Below are 12,394 nucleotides of genomic sequence, written 5' to 3'. Positions count from 1 at the left end.
GCCTGCGCTAGCAGGCTTAGGAGAGGGATTGTCGCGTGGCTTCTTGCTTTTCAAGATGGGACAAACCAGGCAAAACACAGGCCCACAGTATCGCGTTCAGTGGGCAACTTATGGAGGGTAAATTAATACTCTGTGCAATGGTCGAAGTGGTTAAGATACAACTTACGGAGGTGATAAATATAGAGAGGTTGGTCTCCCATAGTGTATACAGTGTCTGTCCATACTGTGAAAATTAGGTCAACTTAAGTTGGTGGTCAATATAGAGAGGTGGTCAACTTTGGAGGTTCTACTGTATTTATAAAAGCTCCTATCAGCACATACCAGGGCTAAAGACCTTAAAAAAAAATTATAAGATTTTAGAAATATAAGAAAGCCACCAAGGAATCATGTGTGGCTTCCAGTGGTTCTGCAGCCTACAGGCACTTGAAAATTCAAGCAGAACCCTAACTGCTATTGCTTTAATACAGTGTTTCTCAATCGTTTACCATCACAACCCACTTCACAGGCTGCGGTAGCCATGCTGCACCACAGAATGCCTTGCGGCTTCCAGAAAGAACCAGCATATGACCCACAAAGAATCAGGTCATAACCTATTGGTAGGTTGTGATCTACAGTTTGAGAACTGATGCTTTAATATGACTTGAAAGCCAACCATCAAGCACTGATGGTTAGAGAAACGGATTCAAAACTGGTTGCAGATATGAAATGTGAAGAACTTAACCTAACTTTACAAGTGTCTCATCATTCTCTCTGGAGAGGGAAGCACGCATAATAAGTAGTACATCTAGGTAGAAGATTTGGTTCAATACACTGGGAATGATATGAAAAGTCTTCTCAACTTCCGTTTATAATATAGTACCATGTGTGCAAGCTCCCAGATACCTGAATCCTTCTTACCTCTGCAATAAGGTGAGAACTTTGGTCAGTGAAACATTCCTCACTACTGCTACAAGTTGCAAAAACCAGGATTAGATCTTAGGAAAGAAGAGTCTGTGCTCTTCTGCAAAGGGGGGGGGGGGGAGAGAGAAACTACCTTTTTCTTTTTTTAGAAACGGAGAAGGATCTTCTTTCCCTCAGCAGGATTAAGCATATATGTGTATAATGTGCAGGTTGTTTGTCCTCACATCAGCCAATGTGATCCAAGCATGAAGTAACATGACACGCTCCTCTCTGTCCAGCTCATGCAGTAGTGGGCAATTCTATAATACAGAGACTGGGGTCTCCAATGGATGTATGGACTGCATGGTGACTTGCCTGCCTGATGGAAAGGTTGTGGACATCATGTCTCTCCTAGAAAGGCTCATAGAGAGCGCTAGGGATGTGGCAGAAGTAAAGGTACATGTTGGCACCATCCATGTGAGGAGGTAGATGGGTGGTCCTGGAGGTCAAATTTAGGCTGTTACATTGGAAGCTCAAAGCCAGGACCCTCAGGGTAATGTTCTCAGAAGCGCTACCTATTGCACACGTAGAACCAGCTAGGCAGCAGAGTTTAGGGGGTTTCAATGAGTGGATGAGATGGTGACATTGGGAGAAGGGCACTAGGGAATGTTTTGGGACATATCAGACCTGTACAAGAAGGACAAGTAACAGCTGAACTGAGACAGAACCAGACAGCTAGCATGTAACATTAAAAAGGTGGCACAGCAGCTTTTAAACTGACACGTGGGGGTGGGAAAGCTGACAGGAGCCAAGTGACATCCGGTTCAAGACTATTCATCCCTATTGAACAAGGGTGAAGAAGTTCTTGAACAGCAAAGCAATGGCAGGGTTGCTCATTTATGGCTTTATCCCTGCAGCCTCCCATTTTGCTGGACCAGTTGTCACAACCATCCAAAGATGAAAAAAAAAATTAGTTACAGGGAGGGGGAGGAACCAAGTTTGGAGTATTTTAGAATGTTTTGGAATTAATTCCATCCCAAAAAGACTAAAAATGACTGTGCATTAACAGTTCTACAAGTCACTATCTGGCCTCTTACATGAAGGGCAGACGCTAGAGAAAAAACAGAATGTGCAGTACAGAAAAACAGAATGTGCAGTACTGGAAGGCAACTGAGTCTCATCAATATGAGAGAACTGAGGACTATGGTAAGAGAAAGGGGGAAGCTCTGGTAAAATTGCGCAACAAAGAAAGCCTCAGTAAGAGCACAAGACAAGTGCCATAGACCGGCTCCAAAGAAAGGGAAACAATAGCAGCTGCTTTCAACTCCAAACACTGCTTCCTCCCACTTAAAAAAACACAGAGGAAGAGGGGATGACAGTAGAAACACTAGGGGCAGAACCAGATTAAAGTCTTGCAAGAATATTAAAAAGGACTAAATATAAGTGAGGCAAGATTCTCTGCACTGATCCAGGCTGGCTCAGGAGGAGGATTGGAAAATCTGAGAAACAGAACTGAGTACTGCAAGACAGGCACAATTTCTTCTGTCTGGAAGAGGGAGCAGAGAAACCGCCTTTGAATACGCATCATATCCTGTGTGATTAAATTCAAATGCATTTCACAAATGCATAAGATATAAGCTTTCAGCTGTGAGTTGGGGTAAGACCTAGGTAGGTACAACTTCAATATTTCTACAAAATATAGCCTAAAACAGCAGTTCCCAAACTTACCGTGGTCATGATGCCTTCTTTCATAAAGGCCTCTTTTTATGCCAATAAAGGTGAATGAAATGAAAATAAAGGCCTCTTCTTCCCAGCTCTCCTAGGTGCTGCCATCTTGGATAGTGCAAGAATTACATGAAATGGGGGAGCTGGGAGAAAGAGGCCACCAGAAACATCCTATGGCACCCCATGAGTTCACCGTGTTGCAGTTTGGGGACCACTACCCAAAAATGAACAAAATACTCTTGAACCACATAAAATAAAATTGCACACACATACAGGCTGCCCATGTTACCTGCTGATTCGGGACCTGTAGATTTGATCATCTGCAGGTCCCAATTAAGCCTGATGTGGACCCTCTGGAATCCTTTCCCAGTCCTCTGAAGGCCATTTAAGGTCTGTAAATGTCACTTCCAGTTTTTCTGAAAAACTGGAAGTGACCTTCTAAGGCCTCCCAATAACCTTAGAAAGCATTCTGAGAAGGGGGAGGCTGCGCCCGGCCTCCCTGATTCTCAGAACACCTTCTGGAGGCAACTCGACCACAACCCCAGTGGCCTCCAGAGGATTAGAGAGCTCCCGAAACCCACAGATTTCAACATTGATGGGTTTCAGTCTTTGCAGGGGTTCATGGAACAGAACCCCTGCTGATAGCGTGGGCCTACCTGTAATTCATTCTGAGCTGGGGATAAGAGACATTACATGCCACTTTTAAAAAACTGTCAGAGAAAGTAAACAATGTGGTTGTTATGAAGAAAAGACACCAATTCCAAGATCATCAATCCGGATCTTCTCAAAAATAATTTTTTAAAGTATTCTGATGACAGAATAAGATGACCACTTTAAAACACTTTTATAAGGAAATGCCAACCTGATCATGCAAAGATTCTAGACACCCAGCAAAGCTCACAGTTGTGGGATATAGAATCCTTGACATAGAATAATCTTAGGCAGCAACCATGCAACAAAGGCTCATATGGTTCGATTCCATGAAGTTTAGAAGAAACATTATTCCATCTCAGCAGCTGTCTATGCTCCACTGTCGAATTCAACACATGTGAGGCTGACAACCAGGATTTTAGTTGCATACTTACCGAGCTTTGTTGTCTACTAAACTTTAACCTATCTGGACTACAAGATGAGGAAAAAAGTTCCAATATAAAGTTTTATGAATTAAGATATATCAAAAGGCTTTCCCCCAACTCCCAAAACATAAGCAGGAAATTCTGACCATACATGTATCAATCCAAGCAAATATCCAAAACATACATTTTGAAAGTTAATTATATAGTGCAACACATCTTACTAGACAGAATATAAAACAGCCAAGTCGTATTTCTGTTCAACTGGGGAACAGCAGCAGCAAGTGAACCTTACCTGGGTTACTACTTGATTGGCTGTCCTGTGAGTAGTTTTCACTGCCATCAGAACTGGGCTGAAGTGAGGAAGGTGGTGCTGCTCTTCTTTTTTTATTAACTTTCCTTTCTAACTGTCGGTCTTCATCGTCATCCTCACTTTCACTTAAGTCATCAAAACCAAAATACTTAATTTTATAATTTGAACTTCCAGAGGTTCTAGAGACACCTTCACCAACCCCTCCTTCATCAGTGTCATCAAACCCAAAGAACTCTAATTTGACATCTTTTTTGGATTTGGTATTGCTAGGTCGAAACCTGGTTGTAGTCTTTGCTGTCGCCATGTCGGCTTTCTTTCTGAGACGTCCTGCTTCTCCTAAATCAGTAGGTGCAGCTGTGGCAAATTCATCAATACGATCCATGGTATCTTGTATTGTAACATTACAAACTGATAAGCATGATGGATGGAGAACAGTGTAGTCTCTAGTCCTTCCAACTGTCCCTCTAAAACTGGTCCCGCTACTTAAAGCAACTTTCCGTACTGGATTCAAACCATCAGTATCTGAATCACTGTTTGCTTTGGCTAGAGGCTGAAGAGTGCCATCCAGTAGCTTATCAAAATTTGTTGTCCCCTGTGATTTTGTTTTGTTAGATCTACAGTATGTCCTACAGTTACTTGGCCTGAGAACAGTTTGCATCAATTCTTCGCTAATGGCTTCTTTTGGAGTTTCCATATCTTCTTTGATTAGATCTTCATCCTTGCTTTTTATATCTGAAAGTGATTCATCATTAAAACATAGCATATATTCTCCTCGTCGGGTATCCTCATTCTCATCTTCCCACTCGTATAAACTAGCTCCTAATGATCCTTTAGAATGTGATCCTTCTGATGCAGAGTCTCTCTTCCCAATATGGGAGTCCCAAAGATCATGAGATTCTTTGATTTCAATGTTGTACCCAGAGATTTCTGCTGTTTGAGCATTATGTGTATTATTGTCTTCAGCATTCTTGTGGATAAAGTGACTGTTCTCATTGTCCTCACTGAAATTCTGTACTTTATCTACAAAACAAAGACCAATAATGAATGAATAACGTCTCCACTTAACAAGTGTCACTAAAAAATAAGAGAATGGAAAAACTTTGAACAAACTACAGCTTCCAAGTTTGAGCACCGTTAGTTGAAAACATAAACCTAACTACAGTATTCCTCTCTTTCAGTGACACCAGGCAATCATTCCATGATCCCATAAGGAGAGCCTCACTGGATCAGGACAAGGATCCATCTAGTCCAGCTTCCTGTATCTCACAAAAGACACCTCAAGAAGCACTCAGGACAACATGATATCTATATCTTGCTGACATTCAGAAATAGGCTACCTCTAAAACCCAGAGTTCGCATATAATTATCATGGCTTGTAACCTGTGATGGAATTTTCCTCCACAAAATGGTCTAAACCCTTTTTAAAGGCATCTAGGTCAGGTGTCAGGACAACATTTTATGGCAAGGAGAACACCTTATGACATCCAGATTAATCACAAAGAAATGTTTTCACATAGTAATGTTTTCATTTGTCTGTTCTGACTCTGCCACAACTCAATTTTAGTGGATGTCCCGATTCTGGTATTGTGCTAGAGGGCAAAAAACTTTATCCATTTTAGCTGTTCATGCATAATTTTATGTGTCTCAACTGTGTCTTCTCCCCAGGCGCCTTCCTTCCCAAATGCTGGGTACCTCCCATACAGGGAAAAGCAATCAGTTCACTGATCATTTTTGTAATTCCCTTCTGTGCCTTTTCCAGGTCCACTATACCCTTTGAGATGTGGCAGCTGATCTGAACATAATACTCCAGAACTGGCCTTGCCATCAATTTGTATGATGACTTTAATATTGGTTGTTTTATTCTCAATCCCTTTTTGAATTATCCCAAGCATGGAATTGGCCTTTGTCACTGCTGCCACACACTGGGTCAACACATTCATTGAGCTGCCCATTACCACCCCAAGATCTCTCTCTCCCCCCCCCCCCCGATCCATCACAAACAGCTCACAACCCATCAGTCTACGAGATATGTCTATAAAATAATGAGACTGTGATTCCACCTAGTAAACAAAGCAGTCAGAACCAGTTATAACTGCATACGTAGTAACCCTGAACATGTCTGAACCTGCATGACAAGCAGCAACACTCTATGACATTCAGTTGATTGTGAGTTGCCATTTAGTTTGGTTGTGTTTTCTGTAGAGTGCCAAAAAAATGCTAAGTTTAAAAGTTGAACAACATGTCAATTTGAAATTTTTAGTAAAATTGCACAAAACACCAACAGAATTGGACGCAGATTCAAACCTGTTTCATAAAGTAATCACTTGTGTTGAGACTTGGATTTTCCAGTACAATCCTGAAACCAAAAGACAGTCAATGCACTAGAAAACACCGTCATCACCAAGAATGAAAAAAGCTCATCAAACCAAGTCAAAACTCAAAGCAATGCTCATTGTTTTTTTTTATATCAAGGGTGTAATTTTGGAAGAATGGGTTCCAGAAGGCACAACAGTTAACCAGTATTATTATAAGGAAGTTTTGAAAAAGCTGAGAGAAAGAATCAGAAAGAAACGGCTGCAACTGTGGAAAAATGGTTTCATTCTTCGCCAGGACAATGCGCCTGCTCACACAGCACTTTCTGTGACGCAGTTTTTGACCGACAGTCACATTACTACACTTGAACATCCTCCATATTTGTCCAATTTAGCACCTTGCGACTTTTATCTTTTCCCAAAAGTTAAATCAGTGCTTAAAGGGACACATTTTGAATCAGTTGATGCTGTAAAGAAGAAAACAGCAGATATGTTGAAACAACTGACAGAAATTGATTTGCTCCATGCCTTCAACCAGTGGAAAACAAGACTACAGCGATGTATTAGTGCAAATGGGGAGTATACTGAAGGGGACAAACATTAAATTTGTAATACCAATAAATAAAGGTGAGTTATTTAATCAGTCTCGTTATTTAATAGACGTACAATGAATGGTGCCTCACATAACGAAATTAATCCGTTCCGCGAGTCCTTTCGTTATGCGAAGCGCATTTTCCCATAGGAATGCATTGAAATTTAATTAATGCGTTCCTATGGGCAAGAAAAGTCAGAACAAAGTCAAATTTGGTTTACAGTTTACAAAGTGTTTATTAAGTGCTCTTTAAAGGCATACATACTGTACAGAAGATTTCAAAAGGGGGGGATGCTGAGTGGGGAGCTTGAAGGCTGTAATCCAGTGCACACTTTCCTGGGAGTAAGCACAATGGGACTTACTTACATAAAGATCCTCCCCTTACTAGGGTGGACGGGATCATAAACTGACATGAAGATCCTCCCCTTACTAGGGTGGACGGGATCATAAACTGACATGAAGATCCTCCCCTTACTAGGGTGGACGGGATCATAAACTGACATGAAGATCCGCCCCTTACTAGGGTGAATGGGATCATAAACTGACATGAAGATCCGCCCCTTACTAGGGTGAACAGGATCATAAACTGGCATGAAGATTCCCCACCCCTTAAGTCAAACCAAAACAAAACAAAACAAAACTCGTCTTGCGAAGCACGGTTCATAAAAATTCGTTGTGCGAGTTCCCAAACTTCGCAAAACGCTTTCGTTCTGCGAGTTTTTCAATGCGCGGGGCATTCGTTATGCGAGGTACCACTGTACCTCGTATGTGTGAAATGTTGATTTCTTTCTCCAAAGTACATTGAAGCACCTGCCATTTTGCTGCCCATTCCCCCAGTTTAGAGAGATCCTTCTGGAGCTTTTCACAATCCCTTCTGGACATCACCACCAGGAAAAGTTTAGTGTGGCCCCTTGCTGCTTATCTCTGACTCCAGGTCATTCATACACACCACTTTTCATCTCTCTATTATGAAATTTGCCCATTTGCACCCACTCTCTATTTCCTGTTCTTTAACCAGTTCTTAATCCATAAGAGGACTTGCCTTCTTATTCCCCAATTGTGGAATTTTCGCAGGATCCCTTTATTAGGGATTGTGTCAAACGCCTCCTGAAAGTCCAGGTATATCAGCGAGTTCACCCATACCCACAAGCCTACAGACCTTTTCAAAGAATTCTACAAGATTTGTGAAGCAAGACTTACCCTTATAGAAGCCATGCTGATTCCCCCTCAGCAGTGCTAGCTCCTCTAGATGTCCTTGCTTAAACCTTTTAGCTGGGTAAACTACGAATGAACTAAGAAGAGTTCAAGTACATGTACACTCAAGTGAAGCATGAAGATTCTCCCTTCAATTTTCTACACTTACAAAACATAACAGTGGAAAGTGCTCCTCGTTTCCAGTATTCAGCTAAAAGGATTAAACAGAGAACGGGGATACGGAGGCCAGTCGCAAACTGTAGGTGCGTCACCGGTCTTGCCCTCTGCTTACAACACTAAAACCTTTGTTGAAAGGTATTGTGTGCTAATAGTTATACAACTACAGTGAAGTTACAAATTAAAATCTTGGTATACTACATCAAAGAAATGTAGGGTTTCTCAAACTGTAGGTGACAATGCACTTGGTGGGTTGCGAAGCTACAACTGACAAGCCGACAGCAGACGAACAAAATGCACTGAACCTATGGAAAGTGAAACTGAGCTGCACCGCGTGTTTAATCGCTAGTAGATGGCTGGGCCTTGACCAAATACAAATGGCAGGCTAAGAGGAATCCAATGCCACCAGAATGGTCCCGATCCAAGGAATGCAGCCACCCTAGAACACCCCAGAAGGCAGTCCCCCTCCAACCTGATAAATATTTTGAGCCCTATGGAAACAGAAACTGTTACACAGCTGCATTTACTCAAGAGTAAGCAACTGTGCCTTGGCTAGTCTTGAAGGTCAGGCCAAGGGGAACACAAGGCTCCCACTATGGTACAAATCCTATGCATGTGGAGATCAACAAGTGCTCCAGAAGGCAGCCCCCCTACAGTACAGTAAAAAGAGGTCTGAGTTGGTAAGAGTTCTTTCTTTTTTGTCAGGTAAACTAGGTGGGGCCTGATGGTATATAATTCAGACAAAGTGGCAGTACAGCCACTACAGGGTCCACTGACAGAGCTTTTAAATCAATCTAATGACACAGGCAAGAACCCACATTAATGCCTATTCCATGGTGGAGACAGAAGCAGCAAAGGCAGTTTGTGGTGGAGAGAAGCTCTGATTTGTTTTCAGAAAAGGTTTGAAAAGCTTGACATCAAGTTCCAACACTACTACTTCTAGGTGACAAATTGAAGCTTTACATAAAAGCTTTTACATAGCATAAGCAAAAACCTTCTGCTCAAATGCATCTGGACAGAGAAAAGCACCAGGCATATAAGTGTCTACCAGAAACTTATAAACTTTTAAAAATGACACTATACCAGGACCCACCTAGCTTTATGCACCTAAAAATGTTTTGCTTACCAGTTGCTCAAGTCTCTGTTTTTATCCTTTTTACTATAGTGGGGGAGTGCCTTCTGGAGTGTTTGTTGAGCTCCATGTTCATTGGATCAGAACCATTTTGGTGGCCTTGCATTCCCCTTTGCCTGGCCTTCAATAAGAGCCAAGGCACATTCACCAACTTGCAAGAAAACATGCATATGCGGCTCAGGTTGACTTTCCACAGTGCTCAGTACATTTTCCTTGTCAGTTATCAGCTTGTCAGTTTCACAACCCACCAAAAATCGAGTCACGACCCACTGGTGGATCTTGACCCACAGTTTGGGAACCACTGCTCTGAAGTGAATAGATTTCAGCTTTGTGGTCAGTGCTTCACAAAATTATCAAACAGAAATCAGGCAAGTCTACTCACAGTTCTCCAGCAACTCAAGAGACACTGAAGATCAAGAGAAGTAGTACTAAAGTTTTCCAAAACTACCTGACCCTAACCAAGAAGAGTCCTTAGCTGTAGCTGAGTGACATGGAACCCATTTTCACATTATGTACAAAAAGATCATTTGAATAACTCAACTGATACTCAATCCAGACAAGAGGAAGGGACTCTTGATCAATAGGATTACTGATCCAGGAATAGGTGTTCAGTCTAGTGTGAAATGGGTTGCAATTCCTTTGAAGGAAAAGCTTTGCAATCTGTGGATGCCCCTGGAAATGGCCAGGTATCTTGGCACAGTATCAGTCATTTTGCCAGCTGCCCCTTTTTTGGATAAGGTAGACCTAGCCATGATTAGCCACGCTACATTCAACCTGGTCTACTCTAAACAAGGGCTGCCTTTGAAGACTGGAAACTGCAGTTAGTACAGAACACTGCAGCCAAGCTGTTATTGAGCGCTCAGTACAGATACTATGTAATATCTCCTTATTTGAGAGTCGCTGGCTTTGAATTTGTTTCCAGGCACAATACAAAGTGCACACTTTTCAAGTCTATATAGTCTGAGCTCAGGATATTTAACCTCCTCAGAACCACAAACGGCTTTGTGTCCTGTGGTAAACTGAAATACAACTGACAGTGATACATGTCAACAATTTGGGGAGCAACAGTAAGCTGTGGAATGCTCTCCTCCCCAGAAATTTGTATTGCCTCCAACATTATCAGTTTTTAGTGGGCAAACCTTTCCATTTCACCACGTGTTGGGCCAAGGATGCAGTTTTAAGGAAAACCTGCATATTTGTTTGATCTTTACTACTACCACTATCCTGGGGGGGGGGGGATGTGATTTTTATTTGAAAAATTTATATCCTGCCTTTCCCATGCCGAAGCAAATGCACAAGGTGGTTTACAAATTACGTAAGTAACTTGTACAACATATAACAATGTCATTAAAAAAAAGAAACACACACACACAGACAAAGGAGGGGGTGATTATTTTGTCCAGAAAGAAGCTGCCAAGCATTATTACAGAGATGCAGAGGACAGACATCAATCACCCAAATGCCAGATGAAACATTTTGAACCTTCACCAAAAAGCCATGAGGGAGGGAGTGGTTCTTAATTCTCCTGGAAGAAAATTCTATAATTGTGGTATAATGACAGAGGGGGGTTGGGCCCACATGGGACAGAGGCAGCACTTGAAGGAGAGCCCCTCAGATGATCTAAGACGACTGGACAGAATGTATGGAAGAAGATGGTCCCTCAGATAACCTGGACCCAAACCATGAAGGGCTATAGAGGTCAATACCAGCACCCTGAATTCGGACCGGAAACAAACAGGCAGCTACCACAGCCACTGGAACAGCAGTCCGACAGATTCAAGCTGTTCAGTAACCATCCAGGCTGCTGCATTCTGCACTAACTGCAGCTTCTGAACCATCTTCAAGGGCAGCCCCATGTAGAGCTTGTTAGTAATCCAATCTTGAAATCACTAAGGCAAATTGTTACCCAAGAGAGTTAGGATTCCTAAGTCCCATTAATGGGATTTAAGTTCGGTACAACTTAAGTACAGAACTTAAGGTTAGATGAGTAACTGATGCATTGTTATTTCTTTGTAATCAAGTTATTGTTTTAAATATAAACCACTTTCATTACCCATACCAGGTAGAAAAGTAGCCTAGGAATACATTAATAAAAATCTCTAGAATATTTCAGAATATTTTGAATATCTCTTTTAGCATCCAGCACCTCTGCCAACATGGTCATCAGAAAAAGTGCTGGCCTTCTAGCATCCCTTCTAATGGCAAATGAAGGGGATGTGCAAAGCAAAGAATGAGTGCAAGACTATCAAGTAGCTAGCTTGGGGTTACAAGGAAAATTATAGCAAGGCTGTGCCTGCTTAACTTGGCATAGCACCTACCAATTTGAATTTTAGCAGCATGGAAAGGCAGATTCCATCTAAAGGCCATTATCCTCGATCTCACACAGATTTAGAGAGAGGAAGGACATGAAAAGCTTGAATTCATGTTTCACTGACAAAGTTTATGACAATATGTTTCATTTTCAAAGCTCATGCTTTTATTTTGAGACAGCATTAAGTAAAGAAATTTCTCCTATCTACCACACCAATTATATGCACATGCTGCCTAGGAACAGCCTCCCAGACAGGCAAGGCTCCTGGGGCTGACTGAGAGCACCCAGCTACCTGACTCTGCAGGGGCCCTGCTGAGAACAGCTAGCCCAACCCCTCCAGCCTGGATCAACCCCAGGGAACGCCACTGCAGCCAAGGGGCCTGTTCACTTACCCCCATCCAGCAGCACAGAAGTATACCTCCTGCGAACCATGGGACTCCAGAGCAACCCCCGAGAGTGAGTATTTCAGCACTCAGGACCCTCTGCTGCTAACCCTCAGTGCCCGGCCCCCTTGTGGCACCCAAAGGGCCCACAAGCCCCAACTGCTGCCAAGGTTTCTCTGCACTCTCTGGGGGGCTGCCTAGATTGCAGCACAGCTCATGGTGAAAAGTACACCCCAGGGTTCCTGTGACAAAACAGGATCCCAATGGACTTTGTTCTGGACTCAATAATTGTATAATCTCTAT

The 12,394-nt window shown here is 42.4% G+C and overlaps 1 protein-coding gene across 1 annotated transcript in view; it reads right to left on the bottom strand.

Moving 5' to 3' along the window:
- WAPL (WAPL cohesin release factor) overlaps positions 1-12,394 on the bottom strand; it is a 71,163-nt gene that overhangs the window by 44,627 nt on the left and 14,142 nt on the right. The window contains exon 3 of the mRNA XM_066622110.1: positions 3,973-5,010. Coding sequence (XP_066478207.1) covers positions 3,973-5,010 — 1,038 coding nt within the window. The remainder of the gene's footprint in view (positions 1-3,972; positions 5,011-12,394) is intronic.

This window comes from Tiliqua scincoides, chromosome 3 (assembly GCF_035046505.1).
Source record: "Tiliqua scincoides isolate rTilSci1 chromosome 3, rTilSci1.hap2, whole genome shotgun sequence".
NCBI lineage: Eukaryota > Metazoa > Chordata > Lepidosauria > Squamata > Scincidae > Tiliqua > Tiliqua scincoides.
Note: the sequence above shows the minus strand (reverse complement) of the source record. Positions and strands in the feature narration are given on the sequence as shown.